At 28.8% G+C, this 16,858-nt stretch overlaps 1 protein-coding gene across 2 annotated transcripts in view; it reads left to right on the top strand.

Annotated features, from left to right (window-relative positions):
* LOC105848816 (endoplasmic reticulum metallopeptidase 1) overlaps positions 1–16,858 on the top strand; it is a 45,299-nt gene that overhangs the window by 17,527 nt on the left and 10,914 nt on the right. For both annotated transcript variants that reach the window (XM_065801455.1, XM_065801456.1), the window contains exon 7: positions 14,492–14,685. In XM_065801455.1, coding sequence (XP_065657527.1) covers positions 14,492–14,685 — 194 coding nt within the window. The remainder of the gene's footprint in view (positions 1–14,491; positions 14,686–16,858) is intronic.

Genomic DNA, 16,858 nt, shown 5'->3' with positions numbered 1-16,858 from the left:
AAACAGCAAAAGATGTTTCTTGAGGCATTCTTTTATGTATATTTTGGTGTTAATTGTTCCCGCAGTCACAAAACAAGAGTTTCTTTCACCACATTCACAAATTGCTTGCCAAACTAAGAACTTTTTAGTAAATATTTCCATTCCAATGCGTTTATAATTGGAATTTAGTTTCTTGCAATTGATTGCTGAATAATATTGTTGTCCTGTAAGAGATTGAAAATATGCGGCACAATAAGTTTCATTGTCAATAATCAAACAAGATTTTTTTGCACATAATTTTTTATAGAGCATCTTTGAACAACGAATTGCGACATTTTCTTGCTTTTCTTCACGACTAGGAACTTTTTTCTTTTTATAAGATTTATAGCCAAAATTTCTCTTTACTCTTTGTATAGTGGAAGGACTTGTCTTAAATTTATTTGCTTAAGTTCGAACAGAAATCTCCTGTTGTCTGTCTAAGGCATCTTTCACTTTTTTACCAAGATCTCGTTGAAAAAACATTTTTTTCTTCCACTTTCTGATTTCCTTTTGATTGTACCAGTGTCCTTAAATCGTTTCACAACGTTCTACACGGTTCTCAAAGCAATCTGCAACTCTTTAGAAATTGTTTTGTTTGACACACCAGGGTTTTCAACAAGAAAATGAAAAAAATTTTCTCGCTTCTTATCTTGATTTGATGATATTTAAATTAAAACTAATGGTTTTGAAAACAGAGTTGTTTAAATTTTAAATAATATTAATACAATAACATTTTAAAACAATTAGCTATTTAAAATAATGCACAGTTTCCGTAAACACCACATCAGAACACGCGCAGATTTTTTCTGGTGCTTGACTTAGAAACTTATTATAGAAAATAATTAATTAGCCCGTTCCCCTATTTTTTTATGAAGTTTACAATTTTACAATATAAATTTATAAAAACTTGAAAATAAATCATCAACTCAAAGCAAAGATTTTTAAAATTTTCATTTTGTACCACTTACTAAAAATTATTGAAATAAGGCCATTATTTAAAATATAAGTATAAAAATTATCAGTGTGAAATAGACTTGAAAATGACCTGCAATTCACAGTTTATAGTAAGTCTATTACTCCACATATTTAAATTTTCTATTTACACATGTTTTTTAAACATTTTATATTGATTGTAATTAATTTTAAAATACCTACCAAGAACCGTATTTTATTTATTTTATGTATCTGGACAACTAGTTATTAAATAATATTGGATGCAAAACATCTGAACATTTTAAATAGCATAAGTTTTTCAAAAAAATATTTCACTGCTGTCAATGTTAATTTCATTTTAGAAATCTTTATTATGTCGATAACTGAATTGAAACACAATCAAAATATAGAATGTACTTTTTATATTAGGCTTATAAATTATGCGCAAAATTTACAAAATGCTTCAAATAATTATTTTAAATATTATTTATTTAAGGAATTTTTTTGTTTATCATTTAAAATTGAGTTAACATATGTTAGGAAGATACTTTAAAATAAAATTATAAAAAATATACTATATATGTAATATATAGTATATTTTGTAATATTTTGTATTGTTTCAGATAATGAAACTCAACTTGTTAACTTGTATATTTAATTAAAATGAGTCACTATATTTCATCCACATTTGTTTTTCTCCAAAGATTAATTTACTTTAAATAGAAAAAAATGTTGCAAATATACAATGTGAAAAATAAGTTATTGAGTTGCAAAATTAAAAAAAAATTCTAAAATCCACCATTTTAGACAGATTGAAACTTGGATTATCAACAATTTTAATATTGGATGAAAAGAAAAAACTTGCTGAATAGCTCATACAGTTATCTGTTGTTCAAGTTTTGCGAATTTGGCTAGAATAAAAAATAATATTCTAAAATGAAATTCCTTTACATACGTAGATTGTCAAATTTATGTAGATACATTAAAGTATTTGGATTATTCCATGTCAAATGACCATATAATGAGGTCATATCATCATGCATCTCAGATTTTGCTGATTTTTATACAGTTGAGAGTGCTTAATAAAATAAGAATTCTTTGAAATTTTAAGCTTCTGGTTCCAAGAAGATCCTGAAATATGACCGTTTTACTTTTAGCAGATGCCCCTCTTTACCCCTCAGAATTGCAACATTTATTTATAGGTTTCAAGTAGAGATGGGAAACGAACCAAACCTGAACCGAACGAACAGAACTAGAACCTTACCTACGACCAAACTGAACCGAACCCGAACATTACTTTCTTACCAAACCGAACTGAACCTGAACTTTGAAATTGTTGAGAACGAACCAAATCGAACAAACTGTCCTTACCCTAACCAGACCAAAAAGAGATTTTTAGTAGTGAAAATTTTGCAATTTACACTTCAATATTAAATATAAAGCAATGTTAAAATTATAATGTCTATCTCCACATTTTTAAGTTTTGAGTTGAAAAATTTAAAAAAGAAAGACTTTTGGAGACAACATATGTATATATTTTTAACTTATGTTTTCTCTGCAACTTTTTTACTTCTAACTCAGGTTTCAATACAGTCGAAAAACATTTTGAAGTACACAAGTATTAATAACTCAATGGAGATAGAATGTTGCAATAAGTCTACAAAACATGGCATAATGCATCACATAATTATGCACATATGTGTAGTAATGTAAAATTATAATTTATATATATATATATAGATAGATAGAGAGAGATGGATAGATATATATAGGTAATTATAAGACATAACATGACATAATTATGATAACCTAATACATAAAATACATAATAGGATGCATAACATAATACGTAACATAAGTCTGCAATACATAACATAATACTAATTTGTTTACGGTCGGTTTGTAAGGTCGATGGTTGAGACAGTGACAGTACTCGTAATTTGAAGGCAGCTATTCTGTCCAGCTTGAATGAAAAGTATATTATTCACCCTTTGCGTAAGCTATCAACACTTATTGGTCCTTCTTAAAAATACTTGTCTTTTGTCAATGCAGCAGATCGCAATTTTGTTTATTCAGAGATGCGTAGTATGGTAGACAAAATTATTTCTTATTCAACACCTTAGGTGATATGCAAGGACTCAGGCAATACAGATATAGACAGCTTTAGTGAATGCAGTCATTCAGATCAACTGCCTCCTTTAAAAAAGAGTGTAACTGACCCTGAATCGTATGATTTGCTGGCAAACTTTAAAACAGTTGCCACTTGATTGTCTAAAGCTGGAAGTAATGACACAAGACATGAATGGGACAAATATTTGGCACTGCCGGTGACAGAGTGTGATGCATTGGAATTCTGGAAAGACAATGACTGTGAACATAAGCTTCCAATAATGGTATTGATTGCTAGAACATTGTTGGCTTTTCATGTTACAAATACTGCCAGTGAAAGATTCTTTTCAGTGTGTGGGGTGACCATGAGTAATCACAAGGCTTGAACCTAGAAACATTAAAAATGCTGATATTTCTCAAATATGATATGCAGCTCTGATTACTAGACTGACATTCTAGTTAAGGCTACTTATGCTACCGCTATTTGTGTTCAGAAAGTTACTGCTTTTATGTTTTGCACACTTTAGCTACAGCGTTTTGTTTTTTGAACTTGAAGTTGTAGTAGTTAAACAATTGCAAGTTATTTCAAATAATTTGAAATGCTATAACTACTTAATATTACTTTAGTTTAGTTTATCATTGTGAATGCAACTAATAAAACTAATTTAAAAAAATGTTTTGTTGATACAAAACCGAACCAAACCTGAACTTTAGTTGTTACCAGACTGAACCTGAACTGCCCTTAAGACTGAACCGAACTCGAACATTAGATTTTTTTTAAACATCTTTGCTTCCAACATGGCTGCAAGCAGCCACTAATTCAAGTTGGAAGTTACTGAAAGAGAAAAGATGAAGATTGTAGAGCAAGATAACAATTGACAGACAACTTTTTTTATCAAAATAAAAAAAATTAATTCCCAATTGCAGTGAAAATATTAAACTTAACGCATACATAAAATTCCCATGGGGTAACACTTTTTAACAAGGCCTGAATATACTACTTACATAAGTAATGTTTGATGAAAACCCATTTTCTCTGATATTTCTAAAATTTAATCTAATTCTCTGATTATTCACTGATTTTTGTTTTTTGCAATATTTTGCAATATTCAAATTTTTGGAAAAAAGGGAAAAAAAAACTTTTCCCTTTTTTCCATAATTTCACGTACATCCCGAATGATACTAAAAAAATTTAAAACTGAAGAGAGCCAGGTAGCAGGCAGTTTTTTAATGGCTCAAGCTCTAGCTCTATTCTGCTTTTCCTGCTCTGGCTCTAAAGGCTTCAACTCCCAAGTCTTCAGCTCCCAGGGATCTGGCCCCGGCTACCCACCCATGCACAGAATGCCAATATCCTGGGTCATAATCTGAATTAATCAATAAATATTTTATCTCATGTTGGATTAAATTCCAACTTTGAATTCCTCATTTCCACAAATTTTGCAACATCTGTTCTAGATGAACTAATTTTTTTCTTGTATTCTCCAAAATCTAAACAACATCTACTATTATTATAGAATGTTAATCTTTTCAAATTTCTTCATCAAAAGTTGTAAAAGGTTATAAAGCAAAAATTAAAATCAATTGTGAAAAAGTGGCGAAAGCTTAGTTTTAAAATCAATATATATATATATATATATATATATATATATATATATATATATATATATATATATATATATATATATATATATATATATATATATATATATATATGTATATATATGTATATATATGTATATATATATATATATATATATATATATATATATATATATATATATATATATATATATATGTATATATATGTATATATATGTATATATATGTATATATATATATATATATATATATATATATATATATATATATATATATATATATATATATATATATATATATATAACCAAACCGAATCAAAACTGAACTTTAAAAGAAAGGTTCAATTCCCATCTCTAGTTTCAAGTTACATAATTTAAAAAATACTCAATCTTTTTACTTGAAGATTTATACCTGGCTATTTTCAGGGTTGGCGAATCCAATGAAATGATTAGAAAAATGTAAAAAATTATTTTTAAGTACCTATGATTATCAATTTAAATAAATTTATGCAATTTTTTATATACCTGTTTTTAATGCTCAAGAAACCCATGTGGCCTTGATGATATCAAAAAAGTATATATTACATATCATTTTATATTCATTGATCTTTCAAAAAATTTAAAGATTTTTATCTGCAAGTATATGGATATCTATATATGGATAATAAAGCATGGTCCCCAATTTTTTGTAGCAGAATGTTGCAATTGATTTTTCACTACCTTTCAGACTTGCTGGAACTCAAAAAATATTGGCATTTTTGTAGTGCCAATGAATGTGCATGTTAAAATTAATTTTAGGGCCCCAAGACATTAGGGGGGACTGAGGCAAAGGCCCAACTTTTTTGTAGTGGAATATTGTGATAGAGATTTCTCTACCTTCCAGACAAAATGGAGCTCTAAAAATTTTAGTATTTGTGTAGTCCTGATGAACACATGTTAATATTGTTTTCAGGGATGATGACTAAAGGATCCATAGCTCGGAGCACTGGGGTCATACCCCACTTATTTTCTCAAAAAAAAAATTTTTTTTTTTTTTGCATTTTCAATAAAGTATAGATAACTTTGAAAATATTGTTTTCAAAAGTTTTTTCGGTTTGTACTTGTTTTATTTAATTATTTACAAAATAAAATACAAAAATATTAAGTGTCAAAATTGTGTTAAAATTTGCTGAGATGCATCAACAGTCAAAGTATACATACGACCAGTTGTTATTACAGGTGCATTATTGGTACAAATTATATTGGTAATTGGAACTTATCTGCTCTAGATGGTCAGAAAAGTTTGTTAAAAGGACCATGTGGATGCATAAATGTTACCATAACATCTTGCTCAATATTGTCAATTTTATTTATCATACCAATCCAATGTAACATATCATATTTACACAGAACAAATTTTCCAAATTCAATGTAATAATGTTAATTTTCAATCTGCATCAATATCAAAATCATCTTTATGGAGACAGATATTGTAAAGGTTTTTGTGGTTTTTATACTGTGCAGCATAGCTCAGCACAACCATCTGAAAAATAAAAAAATTTTAAATATTAAGATGATTTTCTTTTAAATAATTAACTATTTGTGTCTGAACTTCATACACAAAATCAATGTCATGCTCATTATCTTCTGACATAAAGCAAAACAATTTTTCTTTAAGCTGGTCATTTTTGTTTAATTGACTCTGGCACCATTGGTAATTTTGGGTTTCACAATCACAAATGTGTAGTTTTCTGTAAAATCATTGAATGTAATACAGCAGTCTTTTGCCAAATTTTCCTTTTTTTGCCTTAGGTATCTTGCTTGACATTTTGCAATGCAGGAATGAGCTGTTAACTTGTTTATTGCCTCTGATATCATCAATTTGTATTCTTCAATTGCTGTTGTCTGACAGAACATTTTTTTTTTCTTTTGATATCATCAAGGCTACATGGGTTTCTTGAGCATCAAAATCAGGTATATAAGAAATTGCCTAAGTTTATTTAAATTGATAAATACAGGTACTTAAAAATAATTTTTTACATTTCTTATCACTTCATTGGATTTGCTACCCCTGAAAATAGCCAAGTACAAATTTTTAAGTAAAAAAATATTTTTAAAGTTATGTAACTTGAAACCTATAAATAAGCGTTGCAGTTCTGAGGGGACGAGAGGGGCCTGGCCAACAGCTGTTAAAAGTAAAATGGTCGTATTTCAGGATCTTCATGGAACAAGATGCTAAAATTTTCAAGAAATTATTATTTTACTAAGCACTCACAACTATATAGAAATCAGCAAAATCTGAGATATAGGGTGACATTTTTAAAAATTTCTAGGTCATTTGACATGGAACTACCCATATGTGTTTGCACCATAGAAGGTAATCAAGCTGTATCAAGAGAAGGTAATCAAGCTGTATCAAGAGAAGGTAATCAAGCTGTATCAATTCTAATCATTATATTCAAGTGTTTTTTGTTTGTAGTAAAAAAAAACCTGAATGATACTTGGTAAAACTTATGAGAGATATGAGAAGTGCATACTTTATACAAGATATGAGAACTTATACGAGATATGAGTAATGCTAACTTATATGAGATATTAGAAGTGCTACACATTGAAATGGCAAGAAAGATTATGGAGGAAGAAATTGCAAAAATTCCAGACCAGATTAAAAGTTTCTAATCAAATATATTTTTCAAGCAAACAGGCAAAATATGATATTGCAAGTCATTTTTGAATCAACTTGTTGTAATTTGTTGTTGCAAATACTTGTGTTTTGTTAGTTGAATTTTTTTTTTTTTAAATTGTGATATATTATTTATTTACTTATACAGTAAATTCCCGTTAACTTGAACCTCCAAGGGACTAAGGAAAACGGTTTGATTAATAAAATGTTCAACCTAAGCAAAGTAAAACAATCGTTATTGATTTCAAGGGACTATAGAAAATAGTTAGAGATAACAAAAGTTTGAGTTAACTGGTGTTCGACTTACTGGAAATTAACTGTGTTAAATATTTTTTAAATCCTGAAGCAAAATTTAAATTCATACCTATGGAAAATGGTTGGCATCATTCATCAAAATGCTGAACAAAGAATTCAAAGATGTCCAAAAGCCAATTGTTTTCACTATAGGCAAGCACACATCACATAAAAGCTTTAAAATGTTTTTGAGTGGTGCAAGAATAATCATTATTGTATCACATTTAATCACACTACAATCAAATCACATTTTGCATTATATTATATATATATATATATATTAGGTCCAGAGAGTGTAAAGCCACATGTGGCATTACACTCTCTAGACCTGGTAATCAAGAATGAACAAAAGAAATTCACTGATAAAAGGGATTGACAAATGAGAAACTTTATAATCCAACATTTTCAAAATTGATTAAATTTGTTGAATACAAAATTTTCTCAAAAGAATTTGTCTTCAACTGCTTCAAGAGAACCAGAATTTTTTTATATCAATGTTAAAATGTATATATAAATTGTATTTTGAGTGCAAAATGTTTGACCCAAGCAAATCATAACGAATTTATATTCAACGAAATATTAAGAATTTTTAAACATTTATTTTTTAAATAATAAAATTCAATTTCGGAAGAAAAAAAATTCTTATATCTCATACAAAAATACAAATACAAACACGTTCAATTTTTTTCAAGTTTATAAATTTTTTTTTGTGAAGAAATAAACACATGCTAAATAAAGTGAAATGCGTTAATCTTCACAATTAAACCACAAAAAAAAATTGTATATTTATTTTAGCATAAAGTTACATTCTTGTTTTTAATTTTAACACTTAAAAATCATATGTTTTAATAACTTATGATCATTATATTAGTTACAAAATTAATTATTCATTTAATTATTTTCAATTACAGAATAATGAGAGATAAATTTAAATGTGAACAAAATTATGAGTTTTGAACTGTGAGATGTGTTTGCAATTGTATTTATATATATATATATATATATTTATATATATATATATATATATATATATATATATATATATATATATATATATATATATATATATATATATATATATATATATATATATATATAGACACACACACACACACACACACACACACACACACACACACACACACACACACACACACACACACACACACAGCGGAGAAAATAGAAATAGCCTCACCTTTATTTTTTGTTTTATTTAAACAAAAATGGCAGTGAAACAGTTATCAAATCTACTTTATTTCTTATTATCTTCGACTACAACTAAAAAAATAAAAAATAAAATTTTGTAAATTGATATGTTTAATTAATTACAAATGGAAAAAAAATAAAAAGTATTCAATTTGTGGAAAAAACCTAAAAGTCTTAATTTTTTTTCATGTTAGTAGTCCATAAACTTATTTATATTTTTAGAGCTCCTGGATACCAAAAGCTAGGATAGTGTAATCTTTTTGTGACTTTCAAATCCAGAGTCCTTTTTGGGACTCCGCATCTCTGGTTTCTAGAAAGTATTCCCCATAGATTTTCAATTAGATTAAGATCTGGACTACATGCAAGCCATTCCATTACATGAATATTTTTTTCTCTAAACCAAGCTTTTGTAAGTTTTGAATTATAGATAGCAGCATTATCTTGTTGAAAAGTGAAATTTTCACTCATCAATTTCTCACCATGTTCAAGCAAACTTATTTCTAGTAAGTCAATGTAGTCCTGTAAATTGATATTTGTTGAAATTCTTGCCAGTGGGAGTTTTCCAGCAAAGGAAAAAGCCCCCCATAACAGTTTCACCAACAAAGTTACAACTTATCCGAGTTTCTTTCTCTTTTCGAAGATTGTGCCAGTAATGTTGGTCGCCATCAGGACCATCTAGATTGAACTTTTTTTCATCACTAAAGAGAAATTGATGCCACTCTTCCTGCCAAGACATGTGTTTTTTTGCAAATTGTAATCTACCTTCTTTATGACGAGCAGTAAGTTTTTTTTTGGTTTACGCTTTTTCCAAACTGTGTTTGGATCTTCATATAAGATTGGTCTCACACATTAAACAGATACAGGTAATTGTAAATCAGCACAAATTTATAATGCAGTTATGTGCTGAGCAGCAGCACGACATACAATAACTCATTTAGTACGATTATCAATTTATACGATTATCATTTAGTACGATTTTCATTTAGTACGATTATCAATACGTTTGCCACCACTTCCCTTATAAGCTCCATAACTAACGCCAATCTTGAAGTAATTAATAACCACTTTTGGAGATCTTTTAATTTTCTTTGCAATTTTCCTATTAGATAAGCCTGAATCTTTGTATGCTTTAATTACTGCTAATTCTTCATTTGTTAAACGCTTACCATGTTCCATTTCAAATTAAGGTATTAAAAACCAAATGTTAAAAACTTTATGAGCACTGATTTCACAGCCTTTGTTTAATTTACAAATAATAATAAAAAACTAAGTCACAAATGCGTATTACCAGATCAAAATATACAAGTAAACTGAAAATAATTATTGATGAGGCTAATTCTATTTGTTACCGCAAATATCAAATATTATACACTTTATGGTTTTATCAAAACCGTAATTTAATTATGCTATATTATAATCTAAAAAGTTGTTGTTTGTAAGTATAATTACATGTGTGTAAATACAAAAGATGCACCACACAAACTTGCTTACAGATTTACAAAACATTGGATCAGTACATGGTGAGGCTAATTCTATTTTCTCCACTGTATATATTTAGGGTTAAAAATTTTTTGGTGTTTCTTATTTAGGGTTAAAAATTTTTTGTTTTACAGTGGGCCACCAACTGAAATGGTTCATTTTGGTGAGAAAATAAATGTGTAAAAATTTCAAGGGGAAAAAAACATTTTTACTGGGCGCTACCAGTCATTGAACTTTAAGGCATATGCGCTCTTAGTCATTAACATAGGGAAAAATCATAAAACTGACAGAGACATTTTCTGTCATTGCATTTCTACTTATTTATTAAAAGACAGCAATAAACTTGATTTTTTACTTTGATTGTAGGTTTATTTAAGACAATAGTTACTGTACTAAGATTAATCGCTCATGAGAGTTGTCTTTTTTCTGTCAGGATATTTCTGTCTGTATTTTTGAACTACCAACAACAGGAACTGCTTTTGTTCTTCGTTATTTGTATGTAGTCTATTATATTTGTCCATTAGTGCTACGCCACGTTGTGCAATGTCGTTGACAACCTTCATGCTTCGAACAGTGGACTTTACAGTCTTAAACTCATCATCATGTTCCCATTTGCTCACACTGTTTTGAAGAAAGTGTGATGGAAGTCCTATGATGCTGAAAAATCTTTGTGTATTAAACGTGACAAAGTCCTCCAGTTTCTTTTTTTGGATAACTGAGCAGTCCACAGTAGCCCGTTTCATAGGTATTTGATCTGAAACATTGTTCAATGCTTGGACCATCTTGACCTTTGTCTCAGGGTTAACCTCATCATCAAAAAAAGCTACCAGAGATGCCCTTGTCTCTTCTTCACAGCAATTTTTGAGATCTCAGGATGCTGGGTCTTGTAGGCATCCAAGTCTTTCAAGAGCTGCAGATCAGGTCTAGGAGTTGAGGTTGCTTCAGGAGATCTGTACCAGACTGTAATGTACAGTCGAACCGTGAAAAGGCAAATATCCCTTATTCCCTTCTCCTCTCTTTTTGTCAACCTGAATTGGTCTCTAAACATCCAAAGCTTTAATGCATAAATAGCTTTCGCCATCCAGCGAGCACAATGTAGACCGGCAGGAGCTCTAAATGAAATGCCCCTCAAAGGTACTCCTCCCAAAAAAACAATAGACAACTCTAAAAGTTCTCGGTAGTTGTCACAAGGTTGAAAGATTTGTAGTTGATCTTTGCAAAAGACGATTCTTTCATCAGTGATATCGGTAAGAGCATTTGAAGCGTTCTTATCAGACTGTACTGTGTGGTACTTTGTAGAATCAAATGAGACCCAACTTTTCTGAAATCTTTTAAAGAGTGGTATGTCAGGTCTACTTGGAGGGCCGAGACACAGCAAAACTACTGCTTCAAAAATAATTTCCAGAAAGTAGTGACGACATGCCAACCACAACATATCTTTCCCAAACTTCTGCTCTAGAAGAATGCAAGCCCCATTCTTGGCCTAGTGTTGGCTGCAGTAGTATCAAAGCACATGCACTTTACTTGATCGTTATTTCCCCATGCCACTGACACATCATGCACTGCAGATGCCGCATTTTTACCTGTTCCTGATGGTAGTTTTAAGACACTAAGAAGCTGCTGCACTCCTACTCCAGATACTAGAATCGGAAGTCAGTCAACAGTTTCTTTACCGGTGATGTCAGCGAGTAATTTTCCATCCCAATGGATACATAAAGGAACTTCTGGCTTGAATTCCTTCCTTAAACCTTCTGCTATCTTCTTGTGGTGTTTTATTCGTTCCCTTCAAATGGAAGCTGGATTAACATTGTATTCTGTTGGATCATGACCAAGAAGTTGTAAAGCCGGTGTTAACACAAGTGCCACCCCATGATCACTCAATTTAGCCACATCTAAATTAGCCGCCAACTTCTCATTCAGTATATTTTTCCTGCCACGTCTAAGACGCCAGTGTACCTGAAGTTGATGGCTCAAGGTCATCTTGGTTACCAGGCAAGGCACCTTCTTGAGTTATGCTATCTTCTTTAGGGTTATCTTCACCTTCAGATGATGATGAAAGAACGACTGTTTCTTCTCTCGATTTTCTTGCCATCTTCTCTCGGTCCCTTTTTCGGTTTATTTCTTTTTCTCTTTTTCTTGATACTTCTTCTTGCTTTGCCAATTTCTTATCGACTGGATTCATTTTGCCTCTCTGAATTTTATCTCTTTGGCATAATAGGAAGTCCTTATCCTCCTGAACGGTGATCATTTCCAATGTGTTGGCATGGCTAATACCGAATAGTTCTTCTAACCCTTTATTCCATTAGTCTTCCTTTTGTTTCAAATAATCTGAACGCTTAGCTTTATTTTCTTTTCTTCAACTTTTCCCATTCCTTGTAAATGTTTTTGATTTTAGGGACAATGTGCTTCTTTAATTGCACTGATATTTGGGCCTTTGACCAAACATCATTTGCTGTGGAATGTAATGCTTCCCTAATGCTTTGCTTGGCAATCTGCTTCTAATGGAAGAAAAGGGCCAACACTTCTCTTTTTGATGGAAGCATAACACTATCTTAAGAAGAGGACATCTGTCCAATAAGCCATATCTCCGGGTTTTTTTCTGGTAGCTATCGTTGCACTGGTTGATAAAGCCATCATTGTACAGTAGTTACACTAGTTTAACCTGCAAAAGGAACAATTAAGTTTCAAGTCTTTATATGACAACCCAAGTAATGTTTTGTTATGACGGTTTAACCACAATTTTTAACAAACAGGCTGAAAAGATTGATTTTTAGTTACGTTGAAAATAAATAACTTCGACAGGTTTATCTTTATTAACGTTTTTATATTAGCAAAACGCTTTTAAATAAAGGAGCTAATGATTTTAATTAAAGTATCATTGAAAGTTGTATAAATTTTTATTTATATTATTTAATTATATAAAATTTTTTTATAAATAAAAAAAAAGTAAAAATTATAAAAAATAAAATTATATTTTATAAGCGATGACTTTAAACAGCAATGGTCTCTTTAATAGACTTTTAATAGACTTATATAAGAATCGTTAAAGTTAATTCACTCGAAAAGTAGAAAGATTTTGTAGAGAAGAAAAAAAAGACAAACTTTTTTGCAAGCTGTTTGAATTAAATGACTTTGATCTTTACTTATGTTTTTATATTATTGAAACACATTTAAACAAAGCAATTAATCACTGCTAATGATTTTTTATTAAAATATTAATGAATAATATATTTATATATATTTTTAATATCTATACAAGTATGTATTTTTTATTATAAATGTTTTTAGATAAAAAAAAAAATTGTATCAATTTTTTAAATGAACAATTTAATTTTTTTTTCTTTTGTTTACGTTAATGCGAAGAAATGTTAAGAATCTTTTTTATAACTTTAAATGTGCGCATTTATTAAACAATTGTTAGATGTAAGTTGTTACTTTATTTAAAAGGGTTTCGCATAATATTATATTATAAAAACATCAGTAAAGTTAAACGATTCAAAGTTATTTATTCCAAACTTAATTAAGATAATCTTATCGTTATAGTTTATTATTTATTTTTTGTTAAGTTTTAATTTTATTTTTTTAATTTTAATTTTAGTTATTTTTATTTTAGTTTTCGTTATTTTTTTTAAAAAGATTTTACAGCTTCTTTAAAGTTTTTTTTTTAAGTTTCTTCATAGTTTAGTTAGACTTGATTTTTTCAGCGGTATACTAATTTTTAAAATATATTAACAGCTGTGGTCAAGTTTTTAAAATCAAATAGTAATTGCATGGTCATATTATGACGTGAAATTGCACGCCTTCCTGGCCAAGCATGCAGACTTGATTCAAAAATTAGGATTTTCAATTTTTAAGCTCATTTAAAAGTTATGTAGTTTAAATTTATGTAATTTGAGTTTAGGTAATTTAAATTTAGGTAGTTTAAATTTAGGTAGTTTAAATTTATGTAATTTAAGTTTATGTAATTTAAATATTATGTAATTTAAGTATTAAGTAATATAAAATAATGTAATTAAAAAATTGAGATCAAATTAATTTATTAATAATTTATTTTAAAATAAGTGCCACATTTTTATTGATGTGCAACTGGTTGATGTGGACTTTTGAGAAAAGTATTTCTGTATGAACAAAATATTCTAATGTTTTTTCTTTTACAATTTTAGTTGTTTATGTTTTTTTTCTTTATTAATAGCACATATTACGAACATTTCACAATTCTGATGGTTCTATTAGAAAACAAGATTCTGGAATATGGCTGCAACCAATGGACTATTTGCATGTCCAAGATATAAAAACTATTCCATTTTTTAAAGATATGCAGCGTTTAGAGTGTGAAGGTTCATACTGTAGTTTGCCTTATTATTATTCAATGCGAGTAATAGCAAGGTATTAAAATTTGTTTAAAAATATCTCTTAAATAAAAATGTTTTTTAATATTTAAATTATCTTTTAAATAAAAATGTTTATTATTATTTAAATTATCTTTCAAATAAAAATGTTTTTTAATATTTAAAATATTTATATTAAATAAATTATTGTTGTTAACTTTATTATTATTAATAATATTGTTATTATTATTGCTATTATTTATGAGTGTGATTAACACAAATGTCAAAAAATAAAAAATAATACAAAAAAAACAAAGATTTTCTTGATCTCTAACAATATAAAGTGTTAAATTATTATTAATTATTAGATATTATTAATTATTAAATTAATTCATAAGTAATAAAATAAAGATAAAAATACATATTTTTAAGTATTTTATTTTTATTTTTGAACTATCAGTGCTATAAATTAGTTTTTATATTTTTTAAACACCCCCATTTGTATTTTGCCAAAGTAAATCATTGTATATGTTACCGGAAGAGAGTTACAAGTGTTTTAATGACAGTATTTACTTAATTTGTAAGACATAGCTAAATAAAATACAAATTTAAAAATTTGTGATTACAATTATTTAAAATTTCCAAATACTGTAGTAATATTGTCTCACAGGAAGTTGAAATCAATGGACGTAAAAAGCATCCTTTCATCAAATGGAGAGATGCACAAGCAACCAGAATTGCAAAAACACAATGAATCAAATTGTTTACCTGTGAATACTTATTTAAATGCGTTTGAATACTTATTTAAATACAAAAATAAAATCTGCTAATCTAATCCTAAAAATACATTTTTAAATTGTTTTTATACTAACGCAACTTCTCTTAATCCTGATAAAATAAACTAATTATCTGCACTCTGTAACACAAACATGTATGATTTAATATTTATTTCTGAGACGTGGTTTACTGAAATATCTGCTTCTCAATTGAACAACTACTTGCTATTAAAGAAAAATCGAATAGGTCACAGGTGAAGGCGTTGCTATCTACATTAAGGGTGATCTAGTCGTGAATGAATGTCTGATGGTCATCTAAGAGAGATCTTAAACAACAGCAACACCGAGCAAATATGGTGTGAAATTAAAATTGGTAAATAAATTGTTCTTATTGGTTGTGTCTATAGACCACCTTTATTGCATATAAATGATATAAATAAAACAATTATTTAGGCGAAGCTGTTGATAGAAAAGCGTATAGTTGTATGTTACTAGCTGGTGATTTCAACTTTCCGAATATCAAATGGCACGATGATGACAGGATTATTATAAATTACTAAGCGGTCAAAATAGTGCGACAAGTGTTTTTCTTGATACTTTGGCTAATCATAACCTAGAACAATTAGTTGATTTCTCAACATTTGAAGCATGTAATGGTAAAGCAAAAAATGTTTTGGATTTAATTATTACAGACTCTTCAACTAGAGCAATCAACTTATCTAGCTCTCTGTAGTTAGGTGATTTGTCACAAGTTCATAAATAATTATAATTAGGATTATGTCGTCCTTTCTAAAAATAAGACTACTTTCTCAAACAAAAAATGACTATAAATTTCGGTAAAAAGATTATGGAAACTAACTGGAAGCAATTATTTGAAAATAAAAACACTAATGAGTGCTATGAACTTTTCTGCAATAAATATGATAAACTCAGCAAGCAATTCATTCCGTTGAAAAAAGGCCATACCACTCGTAATAGGCTGTGTATGAATAAGGAAGTACTAGCTACTTATTACTTATCTGCGACTAACTGGCGATTAGCAACACTGATTCGTGAATATAGGAAACTAAGAAGCCAAGTGCGGAAAGCATGTAAATGTCGTGTTCAAGTATTTGAAGCACAACAAGCATCAGATAAAAGTAATCCTAAAAAGGTGTACACTTATGCTAAGGCACAATAGAATGTTCATGTATCTATTAGTGCTATATCTGATGCAAAAGGTGAAACGTTAACAGAGGGAATACATATCGCAAACAAGCTTAACGAACACTTCAACTCTGTTTTTATTGATGATAGTAAAAATAGTCAGTTACCTGTTTTTGTAAGAAGGCATTATCAAGAAGACTTAGGCGATATAATTATTAATTTTGAAGTGACGCTTTAAAATTAATAATTATATCACCTAAGTCTATTGGTGCTGATAACATTAGTCCAAAGGTACTTAAAGAATGCACA

Source organism: Hydra vulgaris, chromosome 07 (genome assembly GCF_038396675.1).
Source record: "Hydra vulgaris chromosome 07, alternate assembly HydraT2T_AEP".
NCBI classification, from domain to species: Eukaryota; Metazoa; Cnidaria; class Hydrozoa; order Anthoathecata; family Hydridae; genus Hydra; species Hydra vulgaris.
This window is presented reverse-complemented; position numbering and strand designations above follow the sequence as displayed.